Below are 21586 nucleotides of genomic sequence, written 5' to 3'. Positions count from 1 at the left end.
CTCCCTTCTATACCAGATACCTTTTCCTTACATTTGCTGTTGTTGCTCATGCTGCTAAAGCTACTGGACTAAAATAGCAAATATCACTTTAATAGTATTAAAAGCGAAATGTATGCGTTTAAATTTACTGCTGTGGAACTGCTCTTGGCAGGTTTAATTAGGAATCAAGAGTTGCTTTTGGAGAATGCTACTAATTGAAATTTTTGATAATAAAGTCAAAAGTAAAACCCCAAAAGATTTCTTAACAATTGCTGATGTGTAACTCCAATTATTAAGGTGTATGTTTGCCTACAGCAGTAATTAATTCTTTCTATTTCCTTATATTTTAATGTCTGAAATTTCTTGCAAGGGAAGACCAAATTCAGTGCTGTGACTCCTATATTCAGTAGCAAACCTAGTGGATAGGTTTTGTCCTCTCCATTTCTGTACTGTGCATAGAATGGTTGTCTAGATACTTAAGCCACCTTGGTAGGATTTGATTCTTTGATAATTCTTGGGAGCTGTCTCACACCAATCCAAGGACTTCCATCCTAGAGAAATGTGACAAGTATTAAACATCCTTCACTGCATTAACCGATCTTTGGTAACTTGTCAGCTGGAACTTTGGTAGGCAGCGAGTGTTTCAGTAGACATTTCAGTAATGCAAAAGAGTGAAATGGCTGCTTTAGCAATTCTTTTTTTATTTTTCGAGGTACATTTAAGTGCCATTCACCTTAAGCAGAAGGCTTGTGGTTCATATTAGAATTACTGTATATTCTATGTACAGAGGTTAAAGGATTCTGACCTGTGATAATTTGTCACAGTTACCCGAAGTTCTTGAAAGAACATGTTAAACTTGAGGGTGCTGAGTTGGAAATTTCTTGAATTCTCCTTAAAATTCTGGCCTGTTGGATACAGCTACACAAGATTTGGTGATAAGAGAAGAAAAACCAATTATTCTCTAAGTGGCAGGACGGGTGGTTGAGGTTGCCATTGAGGTCTTCAGTACTGAAATGCAACACTAAGCACTCTCAGCAGGTACCAGTATCCTTGTCTGCCGTTCAACTGAGTCCAGGAGCTTAAAATATCTGCAGCCTTCATTCTGGTTCTTTGCTTTGGTTTTTGTCAAAAAGCAGGTGACGTTGGTGGCCATGTCCTCTCTGCTATACTGTCAGCGTAGCAAAATACTGCTTTACCTTTAGCCTTGACTTCCCCCAGCTTCGTCCACTTCCCTCACTCCCCAGTAGGTCTTACCTGATTTAACCAACATCTCTCTGTTTTCAAGGAGCTTGAGGTATTGATACGTGACATTGAGGGGGAACCTGTCACGGAAATAATTTGTGTAAGGAATCCTAAAGAGCATTTTAGATTTCATATTAAGACAGCTGTTGACCTGGCCCTTTGGCTATAGATACTCTATGGATAAGCAATTGAAGAAAGGAAAGCGAAAGCCTTAATAAATAGGGCAGCCCTTCATATCAGACCCCTTTGGGGAGTCTGGGATGTCCTTAAGTCTTCATTCTACCTGTCCCTACAGCCAGAGCTTCCTGTAAATGGGTTTGTGCATTCTATTTCATTGATCTTGTTTCAGCAGGTGAAATTTAAAGATTTCTGAGGTCTGTTTAAACATGTTTTCTGAGACTTTGAGGCATACAGGAGTACAGAGGAGTTTTGAGACTTAATTGAGACCATCTCTCCATCAAGCCTTTGTCTTCAACCATCCAATGGAAAATGTTGATAGAATTCAGGTTGATGAGGGCCTCACTGGCTGTATACTTGAAAAGGACTTCCAAAATAAGAATTCAGTGTTGATCAAACATCAGTATTATTTTCCAGTGTGGCCGTATCCTGCTGGAAGGTGTCATAACATACATTTTAAGACTGCTGGTACAGTTTTCTAGTCAACGTTGACAGTTTGCCCTGCCAGGATGAGGGTTGTGTCATGGACCAAGAAAGAAACAGTATTAGTAGAAGTCTCTCTTGACTGTCCCTTACATTTTCCTTAATTCCCTACAGTTGCCAAGCGTATCTTGCAAGCAGCTTGTTAAAGTAACTTTCTTTGAGTTAAAGCGTGCTGCTGTTTGAAACATTAATACTGTTTGTCAAAAGGGGATCTCTTTCGCCTGGTAGGGACTGGGAACCTGCTTCTGAGCTCTACAGAGAGGATACGAGTCATTTACAGGGACTAAACAAAGTGTACCTAAGAAACTGGCAAGGAAGCAAAATTTTCTTTTCAGAGCTTCCAAACAGGTAGACAATGAAGGAGTTGTTAATTCAGAATGAATGTTCTAAGTATTTAAAAATAACTAGGGTCCTGGTTAAAATCAGGCTTTTTTTGGCAGCAGACTTGGAAAAGACTGAAGCTGTGTGCCTTTAGTATTTCTTGAAATGTTCAGGTAGAACCCTTGGAACTCAACTAGTGGAACTCCGTGGTATTTGAGGTACTAAAACTGAACAAATTAAGGCCTATTATAGCTTGTTAAGGTAGTGTTTCTCCCCTTCGTAGACGGGAATCTCCATGGAAAAACCTGCTTGGTTCTGAAAACAGGTTCTATGATTCATTAAACAGGTATCATCCTGTTGGGATTTGAGACTTTGTAATAACCATTTTGACCAGTTCAGGGTTGGACTTTTTCTACATGGATTGGTAATCACCACATGCACCACCAGGTTCCTCTTCACATGTTGTTTGTCCAGTTGAGCCCATTTTTGGACTGGTTAGAAGCAGATGGTGTCAAAGCCAAATTGAGATGGCTTAAGAACCAGCTATGAATTTGTATTAAGTACTGGTTTTCCGGCAGTCACCACCTGCAAAGGTACAAATTCCTGTTGGATACGCAGGGATTTAGTGAACCAGTTGCAGTGTTTTGAGAAGCAGGTTTTCAAAACTGTAGGTTTACATACACAGGAATAACAATTTTCCAATTAATTTTCCAATTAATTTTCACATCTGCTTTTCACAATTTAAGTAAAGATAACAAACAGATTTTGCCTGACACAAACATCAGAAAGGAAAAAAAAAACCCAGCCCACAAAAGGACTTGTTAAACATAAATTAGTGGTTCTGTTGGGAACATATTCACAAGTTAGAATTGACATCATGTGTATTTTAAGCTGTAGATCTCAGTTTTGCTCTCTGAAGTGGTAGTCATAATGAAGTGCTGACATTGGAAGCCTTCAGCTTTGAAGAGCTTTCCACAGGTGAACGTGTTACAGAGCCCCTTGGAATTACTGAGTCCAGTTCCAGCCTTGTTTTTCATGAAGGTGTTCATTGTGGTGACTACTTAATCTTTTGTATGAAAAGTTCCCCTGATAGCTACTTATCTTGGGTGGTGTATTCTGCATGTTGGCATGAATAAAACCTTTATCTTGCATGCTTGATTTAAGGTGTTTTAGGGACTGTCGAGGTTGCCTCGCTGCCCTGTTAGGCAATGCTATGAAAAACCACACGGGAGAGCCATTTAGCCACCTTGGGATCGAATGGCTAGGATTTTCTAAATTTCAGTAGTTAAAGGTTTTCTTAATGGCAACTGCGTTCACCATTAATCTTTCTTCCAAGCAAGCTGAAGAAGTAAAAATAGGGTAATTTTGCAGGGAAGACAGCTAGATTTGCCTGAGATTAGAATTTAGCTAGTTTACAGATTGCAGTGTCTCATATGTGAATGAAGATTGTCTTGCATTTTGGAAAGCAAAAATGGAATACGTTCTTAAGACTGAGTGGTGGAGTTTATAAAGAGGCTTTTCTGTTCAGATTTTTGACAGATAGCAGGAATATATAGTATATGATTGCTAGAGCTGTCTTTTTATTCTAAAGATCTGAAACAAAAGAAACATTAAGTAGTCTGTCTGTGGAGAGCTTTTCTTTAAAGTATTGAAATATTAGACATAAAAAAATTTATTAAAATATTAAAGTATGCTCTTGCTTGGGTTCTTCCATTAAGGCAGCTAGTAGGTGCCTTAACTGCCAGGAGCTGCATTTGAGAGACACTGATTCTGTTTTCAGTCGTGTTGGGTAAAGGCTGTAATGCCGTAGTGTACGGGAACAAAGCGATAGTCAGTGGAAATGATCAGAAACTTTAGATGGAGAATTTGGGGAAAACTCAAGCTGTTCTGCTTGGAGTAAGTCTGTGTTCACAGTTTGAGGTGTAAACTGCAAGTAACGCTTTAAATATCAGGTAGGTAATGAAGCAGCCATTGCCAAAGATCTCAGCTTGATGAATGTTTCAGAGCAAGGAGTTCTTTCATAACGAGCTAAGCACTGCCTGTATCGAAATAGTTGTGAAAGATCCTGAACTGTGGTTTGTCTTCATAGCATTAGTGCACGCTGCAGATTTTCTGGTGGTTGCAAGGCAAATTCTATTTTCCAGCTTATTCCACTATCCAGTTCTTAAGTATTTTGTTTTCTGTCTTACTCGGTGGATCATGTATTTCATTTCGGTGTGTTTCAAGCAGTAATAATTTTAGCAATTTCTCTCTTGAAACTTGCATTTAAGCAGCTGTAGACTTGCATCTAAACAGCTGTAACAACTCAGTATTGTGATCTCAAGTGAAGAACCGGTAACAACACGGGATGTTTCTGCACCTCTCTGCTTTGATGCAAAGTCTGGCAGCAGAGGGACAGTTAATACAGTCCCTTCTGACTATTCGGCATGGTTAACTGCTGTCAGGTTTTCCCTAAATGGGTGCCACAAGGCTTGAAATAACTAACTTGTCAATACGTAGAAATAGTTGTGAAGCATTGAAAAAATTGTCAAGAGGTTTCTACCAGGTGCGCTGGAGTTACTGCCTTTTGAAAAGATGGATAGGCTGGGGTGTACCGATTTATAACGGCCTGTCCCAGAAGGAATCATTAGCGATGAATATATATATATATAAAGGTTTTCAGGAATTTTTTTGAATGTGCCAGGCTCTTCAATGACACAGGCATGCCCCATTACATTTAGGGGCTGGGGGAGCAAAAATAGGCAATTTGTGTCCCTTGTTGTTTCTTAACGTTTTTCACACTGGGGACCTACAAGAGGTAAAGGCATCTGCTGGAGAGCACAAACCTGAGAAAGTTCCTGTAGTATCAAAATGACGTTTTGGTGGTATGCCCTTTTCTGTTGAGTGTTTTCCTTCACTTAGCAAGTATGAAAATAGTCCTGTCAGATTATAAAAGTCATCAAAACAATCCAGTATGAGACTCATTCAGTTCATACTGAACAAAGTATAATCCAGTAATTTCTTCATGGATGAGCTGCTGTCTTGTAAGGGAAGATGCGTGGAGGCTGAAGGCAGTGATTTTGTAAAAACAGGCCAATGAAGAAATACATGTAGGTTCACTATTCTTTTTCTTCCGAGTGAGAGCACAACTTACTTTTTTTGTTAGCTAAATTAAAAGTACATAAATGGAAAGCCTAAAGCAATGGGTATACTGCTTGTCCCTCACACATTCTGCTTTATTCTGATAAAAGATAGTTTTATGCTGTGTATCTGAGAGAAGGCAGAAGTGCAGAACTGTGCCATTCCTACTGGTTTGTCTTTTTTTGTTCCTTACCGCCTTCCATTGTAATAAATGAGGCTGCACCTTCAGGTAACAAATCCAGAAAAATGGAGTGTTTAATGAATTCCTGCTTTGTAAGAATTTAGAAGTGAGACACTGAGTTTAGGTCAGGCTTTCTTGTTCAGTGATGCCACACACACACAAGGGCGATGAAATAGGGCCCAGTTTAGTCTGTTAATACCCTGCCCTTCCTTAACATTAGCGTACTGTGGTAACCCTAAACATCGGGGAAACCTCTTGACATGGAGTGTCAGCAGTTTCATCCACAGCCTCTTTTTGGCTTAACATTTTATAGAGTAACGGAGAGAGAATGTTAGCCAGGATGTGAAAAGCAACTAAGAATAGCAGAACATTCCTCCCTCTGTGGCCCACACCACCTGTAGTCCATCCCTGCTTTGAAAGAACCATTTTTGTGTTCCCACAGTTAGCATCTAGGTTCTGTCTCTGCTCATACCTGTAGGTGTGCAAGGCCCTGTGGGAGTGTAGTAAGTGCATGAGTCTGAGTTACACCTTGTATAAGCAGAAGGGATCAGAACAAAGAAGTGAGAAGGTAGACAGCCCACTTCTTCTGGAACGTGTGTTAAAAATGCAAGATGATGTGGTAAGCAAGTTTTTGGTATCTTGAGAGAGTATTACATAAGCAAGCATTGAACATGACATAGTCAAAACCACTAGAACTTTCTCTCAAGTGTATTCCTATAAATCTTGCAGCTGTTGCTTATTTGCTTTCGTTAGCTTTAGAAAGCAGTTGATGGAATAATTTAAGTGGGAAGGGAGTTAGATAAGGCTGCTCAGCCGTGTCCTGTCAGATGTTGAAAATCTGCCAGGGTGATTCCACAGCATTCACACAGGTAGAGCATCAACACGTAGTCACTAGCAGGAGTGTTTCTTTGAGAGGGCCTCTTTTGTAATGAGCAAGCGGTTGAGGAGGGAGAAGGGAAAGCACGTTTGAAGGTGTTCAGCTTTTCATGCCTATGACGAAAAAATCGGAAACCACTGACAGTGAAATCTGTCTGCTACTTGAAAGGTTTTTGTTTTGAACTAATAACTTATTCTTATGGAAATTAATATTTTCCAGTGTGTGGAAAATGTTCCTTCTTGTTGCTTTCTACTGTGTGGTGTTTTGGGTCTGCCTGATATTCCCACCCTCCCACTCGCAACGTTTCTTTTTTTTTTTGCATTCTGATTCTTTACTATGATCTCAATAGATGAATGTTAGCAAGTTTGGCGGGGAAGTCCTATGTGCCCTGTAATAATGAGTGACCAGTAATTCATGGGTCTGTTTTTGTACTGCAGACCAAAATCTACACCAACGGGGCAACCCAGTGCCAATGGAGTACAGTCAGAAGGTCTGGATTATGACAGATTGAAGCAGGTATGTATGCAAGGCTTTCGTTAGAAAACTTGGGTATAAGGACCTGTAGCTGTCCGGTGTGTGGTTTTAACTGTTTGGTTAACTAGTTCCAAATTTAAATAATGATTTTGTAATTATTAGTCATTCTTTTTCCCCAAACATGTTTGAGTATTCTGACGAGCTGTAAGTGTAGGATGGCAGCTTGCACAGCCCCATTACTTTCTCACAGAAGCTTGTTCCTGCTTTCGCATGAGTAGGGTGTTGGTACCATCTATAGATGGAACTGGCAAAGTGGTTTGCCTGGAAGACCTTCCCCAGACAAACAAGCCCTCAGACCAGTGTTAGCAGAGCAGGTATCGCCGTGTTTTAATAGCAGGTGTGACCATCCCTGGTCATGAGTTCGGTGGTGAAAGAGCATCCAGTGATACCACCTTCTGTGTAGCTGTCCTGGCGAAGAGCAGAGGAGCAGCTGGGAAGGGAAGGCGTCAGCAACTGCATTTTCTTGGATGAGGACAAGACATAACGGGATGCTTTGGAAATTGTTCGGTAACAGTTACCTGTAGGTGATGGGCCTTTGTCAAGTACACTTGCCGAACAGACAAACTGGTGCCACCAGAGGCTCAGCACGGGATCTCTTGTGACTTGTATGAAGACAGGAGCTGTTGGTTAGGAGCACTAGTGATCTGTAGACTGAGCAGACGTTCCACGTTCTTAAGAACAGGAGCCCCAGAGGAGCAAGTGAGTGTAAGGTATTCGTGTTCCTCTGACTCCTGAGAAGTCCCCGGCTGCTGAGGCGGCCCCAAGATGGAAGGAGGCCCCTTTGCTGCTGCTGTAGGTGCTTTCAGTACAGGTGTCCTTTTGATGGCAGTCGCTGGGCTGATGCTGGCCTGAGCAGACTTGTGTAAGGTCTTTGGAGTTGTCCACGTGCAAGAACGCTACCGTGTGGTTTTGCCTTGTTGTGCTTCGTGGTGCATCTGGTAATGTTAAGGGAACCGCGAAGCCAGTGTGCGGCAGGGAGGCCATATTCCTGTGCGTGAGCCCATTTCAGCATGCTGTTGCTGGTGTAGGTGGCCACCTTGAAGAGGGGTGGTGTGATGGGGGTAGCTGGCCTGCTGGTGGCTTGCTGAGTGACACTTGGGCAAAAGTGATTTTGGGGAGTGATGTGCTTTCGCTGTTGCCAGGGGGGCTCTGCCTTCGGGAGTCTGTAGAGTGGTGGTTGGTTGTACAGCGAGTGGGTTCCAGGCTTGGTGGGTTCGGGGGGTGGGTGGTTGTAGGGCCGTGGCGGTGGTGTCGGCAGCAGTGGGGTTTAGTGCTGTGGATTGTGGAGCTGCCAGTGAAGGATCTCCCTCAAGTGCTGTTTTGATGAATGGGTTGGTCCCCGAGTGGAGAGGGAGGTTCTGGAGAGTGGGTTGCAGCTTGGTGGTTGGATCTAGAGCAGGTTCCAACTCTGTGGTTGGCTCCTGGAGCGTGATCCCGCCCAGTGACTGGTTCTGGATTGGGTTCCTGCTTAGGAGTCACTTCTGGAGTGGGTCTGGCTCTGTGGGTGGTTCTAGATCAGGTTCTGGCTTGGTGTGTGGTTCTACAGTGGGTTCTGGCCTGGTGGGTGGTTCTGGAGCATGTGGTGGGTGGTTCTAGAATCTAGTTCAGGGGGTACTCCTGGCATCTCCGGAGGGTTTGCGGTACTCTTGCTACAGCTTCCATGAAATGCTGCTGCTGAGCGTAGTCTGGCTGCCTTTATTTTTCCCTTCTGTCTTTTTTTTCTCTTCTTTTTTTTTTTCCCCTGGTGTACAGGTGCTTTTTGTTTTTTCTTTCTTCTCTGTTGTTCTTTTGAGTTGAAGACACAGAGGATGGGGATTCTCTCATCCCATAGAGCACAGCTCTCCCAAGTTTCCAGCACACTGACTCTTGCTGCCTCTGATAAAACTCTTTTCTCTGGAGGCAAAATAGTCTCACACTCTATTTCTGCTGGACCCGTGGCAAGCTCTTGTTTGCCGCCGCCCTTCCCGGCAGCTGGTGGCCACACTCCTGCTCCAAGGCTTCTTGCTGTTTGTCCAAAAGTCTTGTCTAAGACTTGGTGAATCGGGAGACCTGCCTCTGCAGCTTTGGTACATGCTCTTAGGCCAGGAATGGCTTTGGGCAGGGAAGGTGTGTCCATGCATGTGTCTTCCACCAGCAGCTCGTAAAGGACTCAGCAAGCACGCTGGGGTTGCAAACAGCACGCTAACCCCAAAGCTGAGAAAGAAACAGCTGAGATCTGCTGGGTGAGTTTCCTGCTGCCTGAAGATCTGGCCAGGAGGGGATGGTCTCCTGTGCAGAAACAGACCCTGCCCCCACCCTGCTTGTAAAAGCATCATCACCAAGTCATCAGCTAATGTGGCTTAGACAAAAGGATGGAGAAAACAGCAAGTGGGGGGTGGCACTTCACTCCAGCACCTTCATTCCTTCACGTTCCACTTGGTAACTGGGAATACCTTGATAACTTGATATCCACACACCCCCTTTTTTTCCCCTGTGAATATTTTCTTGGGTTGCGGTTTGTAATTAGCTACTTCTTGCTTTCCACATCACACTTCATCTGTAGGAAAGCTCTCTTATCTGAAAGGGATGTGCCAAGTATTTTTCTTTTTCTTTTTTTATTTAACAATGACATTAGTGTAGCATTCTAACTTCAGTATGTCCCTTCTCTCATAAGTTCTACAGGAATCAATTTGTAGGACTTCTGCAGAAGGTTTTTTCTTCATTGTACCTGCAGTGAGAATGTTTTAGGGATGCTTTAGGTTTTGGGGATTAATTTGGAAACTAAAGAGCAAGTTATGCATTTCAGAAGGGTTAAAGGTTGGAGGAATTTCAGATTTCTCTCTGCAGAAAACTACAGGTGGTAAAACTAATCTATTATTTATGCTCTGACACCATAGGACATTTTAGATGAAATGAGGAAGGAGTTAACGAAATTAAAGGAAGAACTCATTGATGGTAGGTACCAATTTTTTTGCTGCTGCTGTTTACAGTAAGTATCTGCAGGTGCACAGCAATGTAAATATGTTTTTTGCCTGAGAATGGTGCACTGGTGTCACTTTGTTCTTAGTCTGGCGGCATACTTCCATTTGTGCCAGACCTGCTCTGATCGATAGGCTTCAATGTTTTCTCTCCTGTGTGTTTTGTTTTAATAGAGTATTGACACCAGCTAGCCCCTTTTAAAAGTGGTTGAAGGGTTGCTGTATTGGAGGGATTTGCAGAAAAAGGAGGGGGGGAAAGTTGCATTAAACGGATACCACTGCTGGTAAAATATCAGTTGTCATCAGCTGATGTCGTAGAAGGAGCTGGCTGCTTTGGGGCTACGGAGAGCGCAGGGTTTTCCCCTGTGTTTTGACTGTGCTCTGTACCACAGCCCTTTAGAACGGAACAATGCAAACAAGGAAGGGCCCTGAGGCTGCTCTTGAAACAAATAAAAAAAAAATTAAAATAAATGAGCCCACACACATGCTCCTTGATAATCCTAGTGGTAGTAATAGTCATCAGGTAAGGTCGTAGACTCGCAGAACTGAAAAATAAGATACTGATAGAAATTTAAGAGGAGGATGGAGGGTACTGCCTGGTTGAGAATGCCATTTGTCTGAAGCCACGTGAAGCTGTCTTACGCACAAGTTATGTTACGGAGCAGGGTGAGCTGCCCTTAAGGGCTCAGTTGTGTATTCGGGCTTTCTGCCTTGACTTTGACTATTTGATTTGTTAATTTCTCTCTCTCTTTCTTTCTTTCCAGCTATCAGGCAGGAGCTCAGCAAGTCGAATACTGCATAGAAAGACTAGTACTAAGCCGATGTGACTCTTTAACTTGGTATAAAACTGACTACGTTTTGTGAGCTGTTAGAAGAAAACGGAGACAGACAAACACTTGGAAGGAGGGAGAAACAACCTATTCTGAAAAGCTTCAGACACGTCACTCCGGTGATATGCTATTCCCCTCCTAGTTTGCAGCTTTTTTCTGACCTTTACAGCAGGGTGGAAAAGACTCATAAAGTTACTGTAATGATTATGCAGAAATTCCTACACCTATCAGACGAGATCACAGTGCTTTGAAGTCTACTCATGTCAAGATAAAATTGCACATGTTTCAGAATTTGTTGTTAAGACAAAAAACAGGGAAAAGCTTGGGAAGGCTTTTCAGAGAGGTTTTCTTTATTAATGAAGGAGTTAGCAAGTTATACTGTTGTACTTCAAATGTATCTCAGGTTTGTCTTCCTATCATATCTGATATTTCCATGAATAATTTAAAAGATCAGATGTGTAGAAGTTCAGTTCACAAAACATGGAACAATTAGAAACGCGTGCTTTTAAAGGGCAATATTTGTAAGTGAATGACCTAGACAGTGATGACATATCAAGATTTTGGAATTTTATGATAGGAAGCCTCTCTAGTTAGCCTTCATGCAATTTTATAGGAAAATAAAAAAAGCAAATACAGTCCAGAGTTTAAAGATGTAGATGCCTTCCTACATTGTTACGATGCTTTACCAAATCTAAGACTTCTACATAATGCGAATCAGCAGTCAAATGTAAATCATTAGTATGTTGTAGATTTACAGTAGATTTTGGGGCTTTTTTTAGATTTATGCATGTGGACATTTTTGTAATGTAACACAACACAGCCAGCTTTTTAATTAAAAGAAAAATTGCATGTCACAGAGTAGCCTTTTCATTTGTAAGGCTTAATTTATGCCCAGAAAGATGCGGGATGAGGGAGGGGGAAGGTGACACATTTTTATTACTTTCTACACTTTTCCTTCATCTTACATGCATGTGTAATAATGAGGAAAACATGACTTTTTATCAGTAACCATGTTAATGGAACCAGGTACTTAGTCCTTTTGTATCTTTTTTCAGTTTTCTATTTGAAATTCAGTACTACTTCCATAATGGTTCTGAAACTCCCATGGGAACCTCACTCATTTCTCGGTGAGAGAACAAACGTGTAGGCATCCGAGTTACTGAGGATGCCCCTATGTACGTGCATTGTCCTTTACCATTTTATCATGGTCCTCTGCTTCACTCTTTTGAGACTCCTTTTTTGATTGTTTAATGAAACGGGACAGCAGTTAGCTACCTTAGAATGACAGAGCATCAGGTCACAGTAAATGGCCCCATCTCCTAATTTATCTGCCACCCTCCTTCCAAAAAATACAAAACCAACAAAAAAACCCCCCACAGCTCCACACAACCCAAACCCTGAAAAACAGCAGTGGTGTATACCATTGGTTTTGGTCAACAGTTAGCGAATCATTTGTAGGGGAGATGCCACCTTTCTGTTTCCCAGGGTTTTCAGATTTTATGCTTGTACGTAATTTTTTTCCATTTTTTTTTTAACGTGGTACAGTTCAGTGGGATAGAAATTCTGTGAACTGGATCTTTAGTACTTCGGACAAAGAGTATGGATCAAAATCTTCCCTTTTCCTTTGCACTGTCAATTTTTCTGAGCCGTAACAGTGCCATGTTTGCTTTGGGGTCTGTGCTGACCCAAAAGAAAAGTTTACTTACAACTTTTGGAGAGATTAATGTTTCAGCTTAAAAGTATATGCAGCTCCATTCGTAGGACAAATGCTTTTAATACCATACTGTCTCAAGTGCTGAATACCAAAGCAAAACAGCACTTACAGCTTTGGAAAGGCTTCAGTGGGGAAATTTTTCTCCACTTCCAACATTTCCTGTTTCTATAGGTTCAGATTTTAAGAGAACACTACAGTGGAAATGCTACTTAACTCCATTTATTAATTTTTTTAAAAGAAAGAAGAAAAACAAAAACATTTTTCTGCATGCATTTATTGAAGGCATTAAAACCAATCCATAGTAAGCTTGTCAAGTACTGGTTTTCTGAAAACAAGAGGAGGCATTTTCATCTTTGTTGATGTAACTTTTTGTTTTACATGGACTTTTTAAGCATTAAGGACGTTTACCCTTGTCAGAAATCATGTTGGATTTGTTTCTAGGAGAGTTCAGGAGTAGCATAGTGGAATAGCGTGAATGGGTGTAAGTGGTCCAAAATTAAAGGCTGAACTACTAGATTGTGCAAGGAACTGGCTTATGCACTAAACGTTTTGTGCCTTGGTCTACAATTAACATGATTTCTGTTTAAAAGAAAAAGGAACAGATGTCGTCTTTCGTGCTGCTTCTACGTACATACTTTCTGTAATCCCAAACTGCCGAATTGGTTCTTTCCAGAAAATCGGATTGAATTAAAGATTACTGTAGACATTTCCTGTCCTACTGACAGTTGCACCGTTTCCAGAGATTTCAGTATTGAAAATGAACTGCAGAAGCTAAGATTTATTTTGCTTACTGGTTACTAAGTTCTTTAAAAACCATATTGTGGTGGTTCTGTGCTTTTGTACAATGGATGTCTTAAGCTGAGGCAGTTTAAGGGATCCTTTCTCATGCCAGGAAGGCTTTGCTTTCCTCAACACTGTGATCTGACCTGTGATAAACCTGCACTATAGACAAGTGGCTACCAAGTCAACTGCAAACCAACTGAATGTAAAAATCTTAGTGCTGGTGCTGAAATCTCTTCAGATAGTCATAATGATTTCCAGTTCATTGTTTTAAAAAGTTACCGAGCATCAAGTGTCAATCAAAGACTGAAGATGATCACTAATGAATGTTGACTTTTCATGCATTTAGGTTTACCTTCTTTTTAGTTCCTCAGTTCATTCTCTGCTATTTTTATCATATTGTGTCATTTTAAATTTCTTACATGCTAACGTTTTGTTTGAGCGAATGAAATAAAATTGCAATATATACATGTTGCCACCATTTATTTCTGGAGCTTCATAGAAGACTCTGGGGTTTACTACTAGAATTCCTAACATTTTTAATGACTGTGATCATTCCTTACTCCTTGATTCCACCCCTCCTTTCTGTTTCTCCATCAGAAAATTCAGTAGAGAAAAATAAAGACTTACCTTACAAAGAATGTAATTGCAGGGACTGTGTAACATTCACGAATGGTAACTGCTGTACGTAAATTAAAATCCATTTTAAACATACAATTTGATTTATATTCTCACATGGCATACGCTTTGGTTTCTGTATCCATGGAGGACTTGAAAGGGAGGGAGGAGGAAAGACTGGAGGCAAAATAACTGCAGTTAGTCCAACTTTTGCTGCTCTTATGTTCGTGAATTATTTTCAATACTCGTAATAAAGAAAGCCTACCATGAAAGGTTAATGTAGCTTTCTGTACACTAAGGACACTTTTGCTCAATTTGTCTTACAGCAGAATATTGAGAGTAGCTGTTCAAATGTCCTTGACTTAGCATCCTGAAAGCTGTACTTCTCTACTGTTGTTGGTTTTTGTTCAGAGGGATAATGGGATAATCCTGCTTTGGCAAACCATTGGACCTAGTGCCAATTTTGGCACCAAACTTAATGAGTTACAAAGGGTTTTTTAAAATAAAATTATCACTAGATTCTAAAATGGTCTGCTATTATTGGGGTAGTGGTTAGGCAACAAGTATGAACTTTTCTGGTTTGAATTTCTGAGCAGTGCTACTAAGCGTGCCCGTCAGTGTCCAGAGATGAACGGTACCTGCTTTTTAAAGTTGTGTATGACAGAAGTGGGAAGGTGGTGGCGGTTGATCAAACTGGTGATTATCCGTACTTTACAGAGGCTCTTCTGAAAACATTTACTCAAGCTCAGTTCCACTGCGAAGTACGACTTGCCAGCATGTCTCTTACAACTCGTCGTACAAAGCTTTGCAAAATCAAGAGTCTCTCTGGTGTTGGTCGGTGAACAAGGCTGGGCTGATGGGGAGCAAGGAAGAAGCTTCCCACCCCGGCGTAGTACCCCACACCGACAGTTCTTGGGGGGACTAAATTTTCCTGACTGTGTGGGCTGTTGCTGGGCTGGGGTTGGCAGAGAGGGTGAAAAGGGAAGGAAGGAGTTGGTGATCTCCGTGGCATCAGGGCCAGTGCAAAGTACTTGAAGAACAGGCTAAAGTTCACTTAAATCATTTGTCTTAGGGGGTGATTTTCCGGTGTGAAAAAGCTGAGGATTGTTTAATGCTCGGTTACAATGTTATCTAGGACAGTCTTAATGGAGAGAGAAGTACTAAGTCTGTTAAATCAACTCTTAGAATATATATTTACACATTCAAAAGACTGTATCTCTGAGTCAGCCCATACGAATGCCTGACAGGAGTTAATAGAGACGGTCACCAAAGCCTGTTGAAATTGATATGTCAGAAAATATATTAAAGTTGATTTAGGGTTACAATCTCAAGAAAATGTGTAGTTGGACTTGGCAAAGTGCCCACGATAGGGAATATATAGGAGGTATAGTTCTGGATGTTGGGAAGGCTCAGCAAAACCGTGGTCACAGCACTAGTGTCTGCGTGTTGCCTCATACCGGCACCTTGGTTCATTGCACAGGGGATTCTTCAGGTACTTGGTTGTCACGGTGATGCTGAAAGTCAAGGAGCTTTGTCAAATTACCTCCATTTTAATGAGCTCTTGCTCATTATATAAATGTGTCTATTTCACAGAGCTCAGTGTCCTGAATCTTGCTCGGTGAGTATTCTTTATCTGCTGTCCTACCCTGATAAACTGCTAAATGGCAAAGATGTGGAGCAACTGCTGCAGGTAAGCTGTATTGCTGCTCTGGCTGTTGCAGCTGTTGGCTGACACCTTTCTCTGTTGAGGTGCTTAATTCTGCCGTCACTATTCAGTGAAGTGGACTGCCTTCTCCCCCCTTCCCAGCCTATATCAGAGCTGTTAACTGGTGCGATTTCACTTTCTTTGTGACTGCAGGTCTCTTCTGCAACTGCCTAAACACAGTAGAGTTGGAAGTGACCTCCCATCATCGTCCTATGCTGACCATCTTAAGTGGCATTTTTTTTATCACCAGCCAGCTGGAGCCACTCAAGTCCCTACCTACTCTCTGAACAACTTTCAACTCCGCAATAAAATTCTTTATGCTAACTGTGCTCTAAGTGTGCCGACCTATAGCCTGGTTTTCTTTGCAGAGCCTCTAGGAGTTGGTCTGCAAGCTGCCGACACGGGCAGAGAAAAACAGAATGGTAGCAGGGAAGTGGGTGTAAGAAGAGAAAGCGTAAGGGAGTTCTGGTAGTGTTCAGTGTAGGCTGATACCTGCAGGGAAGAAATAAGTGCAGCTGCAAAAGGCCTGGAAATTCACAAACAGGTTTCGAACCCCATCCGGATGCTGCTGGAATCAGCAAGTTGAGGTAGTCAGCAGAGGTGGCTTTCTGAGCTATCTGAAGGCTCCTTGCTCATTTAAAATACATGTTAAAAAAAATAATAATTACCTTGGTGTTGAAGGTGAGTTATCTGCTGGTTGACATTTTTCTCCAAAGGGGAGTCTGATCCTGATGGAGTTGGTCCATCAAGGGACTTCACAGGGTAAGTGAAAAATCCTTTTCCTTGTTCAGAGCGATCATAGGAACGCAGTCCTGAGGAGTGCTGGCTGATGCTGCGGGGTGCCTGCGATGCTGGAAAGGCGCCGGCATTCGTGAAAGACTGTTGGCAAGTATGCTGGTCTCAGCAGCAGATCTTCAAGAATAACTAGAACAATCTGCATTAGTGCAATGCTCCTCATACCCTGACCTGAAGGGCAAAGCTTCGCGTTTTGCGTATGTTGTGGCCTCCAAATGTTATTTTCAGATGTTTGCCAGTGTTGGATTGTCAGAGGTGAGAATCTTTCTATATCCTGCTGTTATGCTACATGTTACTGGTTGTATGGGAATAGAGCTCTTGGTTACGGGGCCACTTCATGCGTTCAACCTCCCAAAAGTGACTTTTGAAGTAGGAGTTAGTCACTTAGAAAGCTGAAATTAGCACTGTTACGTGCTCTGATGGAGTGCATGTAAAGAGGAGGTGAACATCGCACCCAGAAGTGGGAAAGCTGAGGAGCTCGGTCTTGTCAGACCCTGGAAGCTCAGGTGCATCGGAGCTGCAGTGCCTAATAAATACTCGGTGCCCAAAGGGAGAGCGCTGCTCGCTAGGGATGCGTGGGCTCAGGCTTTGGTGGTCAGGAGGCCTTATTCCAGCAAAACATGAGCTTCTAGTTCTTTACTCTGATGGCCTGTATTACTTGGCAAATGCATTTCCATCTCTTGTTCCACTTGTGTCGTACATGGTGAGCTGCTGCTTGCTGTAATAATTTATCATGAGTCAGCAAGATGCTGTGTGCTCTTGTCCTAGGGTGAGCTGTCTGACCTGGTGTAATGGGAGCACATCTGACGGGTCACCTCGAGATAGAGATCTCCAGAGATGAGCTTAGGGGTGGGAATGCAGTAGGTGCACCCTGAGGGAAGGTAGGTAAAGAAATCACAAGCCCACAGCAGTGGTAGGCAAATGAGAGGACTCCAGAAGAGAGGGTTTCTCACGGCCAAAAATGCAAGTTCCTTCCTTGAAAATGAAAGAACAGAGTTGCAAAAGACTTTGAAGATGGCAACACGTTTAGCGTGGTCAAAGTAACGAATGTCGGTTGGAGCATCTGTGTTTCATGTGTTCCCAAGCCTTGCGTGTGAGGAAAACCAAAGATGATGTTAATAATTGTTAATAATCAAGGGGAGGGGAATGAGGATTTCATAAAAGTACTGCCTTTTCTTGCTGTGTTACTACTTCTCCCTTACATGCTTTTATTTTTTCATTAAAAGCATAGAAACATAAGGTGAAATACACAACTGAGGTCGTGCCTTTTAGGTACTTGACTAAGGTAAAGAGGAGGTCAGGTCTGAAACGCTGCTCCCCAAGCGCAGAGCTGCGCAGCGTTACAGCTTGAGGTCTGAATGTTGCGCGGGCAGACCCAGCGCAGCCTTGGGTGCAGCCAGGGTCTGCGCCAGCAGTAAAGTCTTGGCTTTTTCATTGCATAATAAATCGTTAATTATACTTTATGTATCTGCTGAAGGACAACTTCATTGCCATTAAGTCCTTGGTCTTCTGGGGAAAAAACCATGCTTTCGTCAGTCAGTCGGCCTGCAACCTTTAGAGTAAATAAGCCATTATATATTTACCCTCTTCGTTATTCTAAAGGCAGTAGGATTTGTGCTTTGTTTAATTTTTGTCAATGGCAAATGTTTCTTAATGCTCTCAGCTATCACAAATAAAAATGATGCACATCTTCAAGCCCCCGAGTAGTCTCAGCTTCTCTGAAGTCAGTACGCATGGTATTAGTTGGGTGGGTTTAGTCTGAAATGCTTCCGGCCATCAGATGTAATTGTCCTGTATTTATACAACCTAGTGAATATTGCCCAGCAGATTTTATGCATCTATGAAAAATTTAAGCAATAAAACAAAACTGAACTACAGGAAACTTTTTTTTTTTTACTGGAGGTTGGGAATCCTGCTTCTAATACCATTGGGTGTAACAGAATGGCTCATAATTGCTTACTTCTCATCTATCTGCTCTGGAACAGCACGCCTTTCATGTATGGTGTTGCATGTTATCGGTGTCCTAGTAACTTGACATATTATTTTTATGACTACGCTAATAGCAACTGTAATGTGCTGTGCGTAAAGAATAAAAGGCATTTGGCAGTATTTCTAAAATGATTTGCAAAAATAACTCACATGCAGATATTGAATAAATAAATAGCAATTACTGACAAGTGACGTTTCCTTTTTGAGTAAGGAGCTGGACAGCATCGTCAGCTGGTGCAGTTTGGAGCTGGTGTTACAAGGTGGTGCAGCCGTTACAAGTGTCAAGAGATTTTTCTGAGCTCTGCTACTGAGTTTCAGTAGTACAGAATTTGCTAGAGGTAAGGAAAACAGCTGTTAACGGAGAAGTTCCTCATTCATAATTCAGAAATGGCTTAGATGTCTGCTTTAAAAGGAGCAAAAATGAAAATGTTCCAGTAACAAGTTATCTGAGAGTCTCCTTGTTTGGTTTTTTTAGATGTCATTGCCAAGGCTAATGTTCCCAGAAGGGAAACTTCAGTGCAGTGCTGCAAAGATGCATCATAGCTGGGTTGAGATTCTGTATTGCAAGGAGTGACTTAAAAAAAAAATGCTCCTTTTGTATTTTATGAACTGCATATAGATTTCAAGTTTCTGTTTAAATTCAGTTCATCCTCTTGGAAAAAATGTTGGTTTGGAAAGTGAGGGAAGCTGGTATTACAAGTTTCTTGGTGACAATGGATTAACTGTTCTTTTCCTCCTCTTGTCCATGCTTTCCTGGTTAGAAGAGGTGTTATTTTGATGCGTTTCTAGCAATGGAGTACCGATTTTTCTGATACTATGAAAAGGTTATTGAAGTGCTTTGAGAGAGGGCAGAATCCAGAAAAGTCTCTGTGATGGCTTTTAACAAAAAGATTTAGATGCTCCATGTGTAGAACAATGAGGAAAATCAAAATAGATTTGTTTGATCGTCATCAGTTTCATCTAGGGGACATCTCACAGTGCAGCTGAAGTGTTGCTGAGCCGTTAATTGAACTGTTCCCTTCAAAAGCTGGAGAACAACTTCCTTCAGGTGTTTTTAGTCTTAAAATAGCTTCAGAAAAGGCAGGGGATGACTGTTCAGCTGTGGTCTTTTTAGGCTTAAATTAATCTTTAAAGGTAAGACACACGGATATGGATTCATGGGCTTCCTCCAGGCTTCCCAAAATCTTCTCGCTCATCTTGACTGTTGACCAAGGTTGTCCTCTCCTACCACAAACGTGGCAGAGCCTGAGCTGGGATTTTGAGGCAGGAGCAAGGCATTTTAGTTTCTCCAGCCTCTTTATATATATATATATTTTTTTTTTTTTAATTTTGATTTTTTACCTGCTTTGTTTCTGCTAGCTGATCTGGCAGCTGGTCAGCCCCAACTGCCAGGAGATGGGAATAACCTCTAACCTCATTGTGATCGGGCCTGAGTTTATACCTTGTGAAGCAAACCTTAACCTTCCTCCCAAAACCTTAGGCCTCCAGATGCCTGATAAAATGCTAAATGTGAAAAACGCTTTCTTTCCTTTGTGAACTTTTATGTCCTTTGTCATGTATATTCATCACATGGAGCTTATTTCAGGAAAATACAAATTATTTGCCCCATACTACTGAGGGAACAACTCCAATTTAACGAAAAGAAGGATCTAAAAGCTGAAATACTGCTGCATTTTTGCAGAGGTTGCAGTAGGAAGTAATTGTAATAGTCGTTCTGGTACCACCATACGGAGCTCATCAGCTGTTCTTAAACCTGCCATCATCCAGCAGTTTGAAACAGTACAGCCAAGTTTAACAAAACCCTGTTTATGGCAGCTGCAGAGACTAACTCTGTAAGCCTGAAGGCATTTTTATTAAAGCTATAAAGGCTTTTTCATAGTTAAAAGGCATTTTTTGCAAAGTACGTCTTAAATTAGTCATCTGTGGCTTTGTCAGCTTAAATTCTGTGCTGCAGTTGTTGTCTGACCTCACCTAGAAAACAGTATTGTGTCAAGGATGCACAATATGGATTCTGGATTGTGCTTCAGGCTTTGGCACAGCATCCTTCCCCAAGCTACAGCAAGCTGGTTATGCTTAGTATTTCTGTTGCCTTGACTTCTGTAATTGGACAAAAGCAGCTACAGCACCTAACAGTTTTGCTGGTGATGGTGAGCAGTATTACTAGACTGCTGGTTGGACTCTGTTTTCATGGTTACTCTAACCTTGTCACGTACGAGAAAATAGAAATTGGATGTGGCTGGTTTCTGTGCCAGCTCTTCCTCCGAACTGCTTGTGTTACACACAATCTCGGTGTTTGGCTGCAAAGAAAACTCACAAAGTGTGAGCAGAGAGCTGGCAGGGAGGGCAGAGTGTCTAGTGTGATGCTGAGGGTGAACTGCCCCTTTCACGTCAGCATTTTGCCCTTGTCGCCTGCTTGACGGTGAGGGTTGCAGGGATCTCATTTGGTGCCAAAAGACATCACTTCAAGACTAGTAGTTTTGAAGTGTAGGAGCAGAAATCTTTGTAGCCATTGGTTATATATTTGAAATGTTTCTGGAAGTGCAAACAAGGATTCATACAGGTTTGTACAAAGAAAGGGGTCTTTGACTCAAGAGTTGAGAGACGCTTCTACAGTATGACCATATATACAAGCTTCAGAGGCCCCTGCCTGCCTCTCCCAAGAGCCCTGATCCTCGGGGGGATCTTACTGCTCCCTAGAACTACCCGAAAGGAGGTTGTAGATCGGTGGGGGTAGGTCTGTTCTCCCAGATAAAAATCATCAGGACAAGGGGAAATAGCCTCAAGTTCCAAGGCCCTTGCCACCTGCAGCTATGGGGGAAGGGGGAGGAGGCAGGTGATGTGGACTATGACACTCTTTGCCATTTAAACAAGTAGAAAAAAAATACCTGAGGACACAGTAGAAACACCCAAGGATTTACTCCTGTATCGGGAATGCAATTTAAAAATAAAAGCCTGTGAAATACACCCCCCACCCACCCCCTAAGAATGCTCAAACTGGAGTGTTACTAATGTGACTGTATATTAACGAGCAAATGATTATTTGCTGTGAAATCACCCAGCAAAGGCAGCAGCTGGAGTAAATTGCAGGGCGGTTCCACTCCAGATACAATGCCCAATATTGTGCTGTGTCATGGGAAACATGTAAAAGAGCTGAAGCCAATGAAGAGGAAAAATATGGTCTGTGGGAACAGAGGTATTGATTGTAATGGGGGGCTGTGTGTGTATGTGTTTACACCCTGTGAGCTTCAGCAAAAATACAATGGGCCAATTAGGAGATGTTCTTG

General features: G+C 42.0%; 1 protein-coding gene and 1 long non-coding RNA gene across 2 annotated transcripts in view; one reads left to right on the top strand and one right to left on the bottom strand.

Annotated features, from left to right (window-relative positions):
• The window catches only part of ENAH (ENAH actin regulator), a 99481-nt gene extending 85818 nt beyond the window's left edge, over positions 1–13663 (top strand). Inside the window, 4 exon segments of the mRNA XM_055816177.1 lie at positions 2486–2548; positions 6818–6896; positions 9791–9848; positions 10636–13663. Coding sequence (XP_055672152.1) covers positions 2486–2548; positions 6818–6896; positions 9791–9848; positions 10636–10673 — 238 coding nt within the window. The 3' untranslated portion in view covers positions 10674–13663.
• LOC129785310 (uncharacterized) lies at positions 10–20249 on the bottom strand. Its single transcript, XR_008749191.1, has 4 exons — positions 16187–20249; positions 13826–13990; positions 3063–3413; positions 10–1899 (listed from the first exon to the last, which is right to left on the bottom strand). It is a non-coding gene; the product is annotated as an uncharacterized LOC129785310 (long non-coding RNA).
• Positions 20250–21586: the final 1337 nt, after the last annotated feature.

This window comes from Falco peregrinus, chromosome 11, assembly GCF_023634155.1.
Source record: "Falco peregrinus isolate bFalPer1 chromosome 11, bFalPer1.pri, whole genome shotgun sequence".
Lineage (NCBI taxonomy): Eukaryota > Metazoa > Chordata > Aves > Falconiformes > Falconidae > Falco > Falco peregrinus.
The sequence above is the reverse complement of the archived record's forward strand: the minus strand, read 5'-3'. Positions and strand labels throughout refer to the sequence as shown.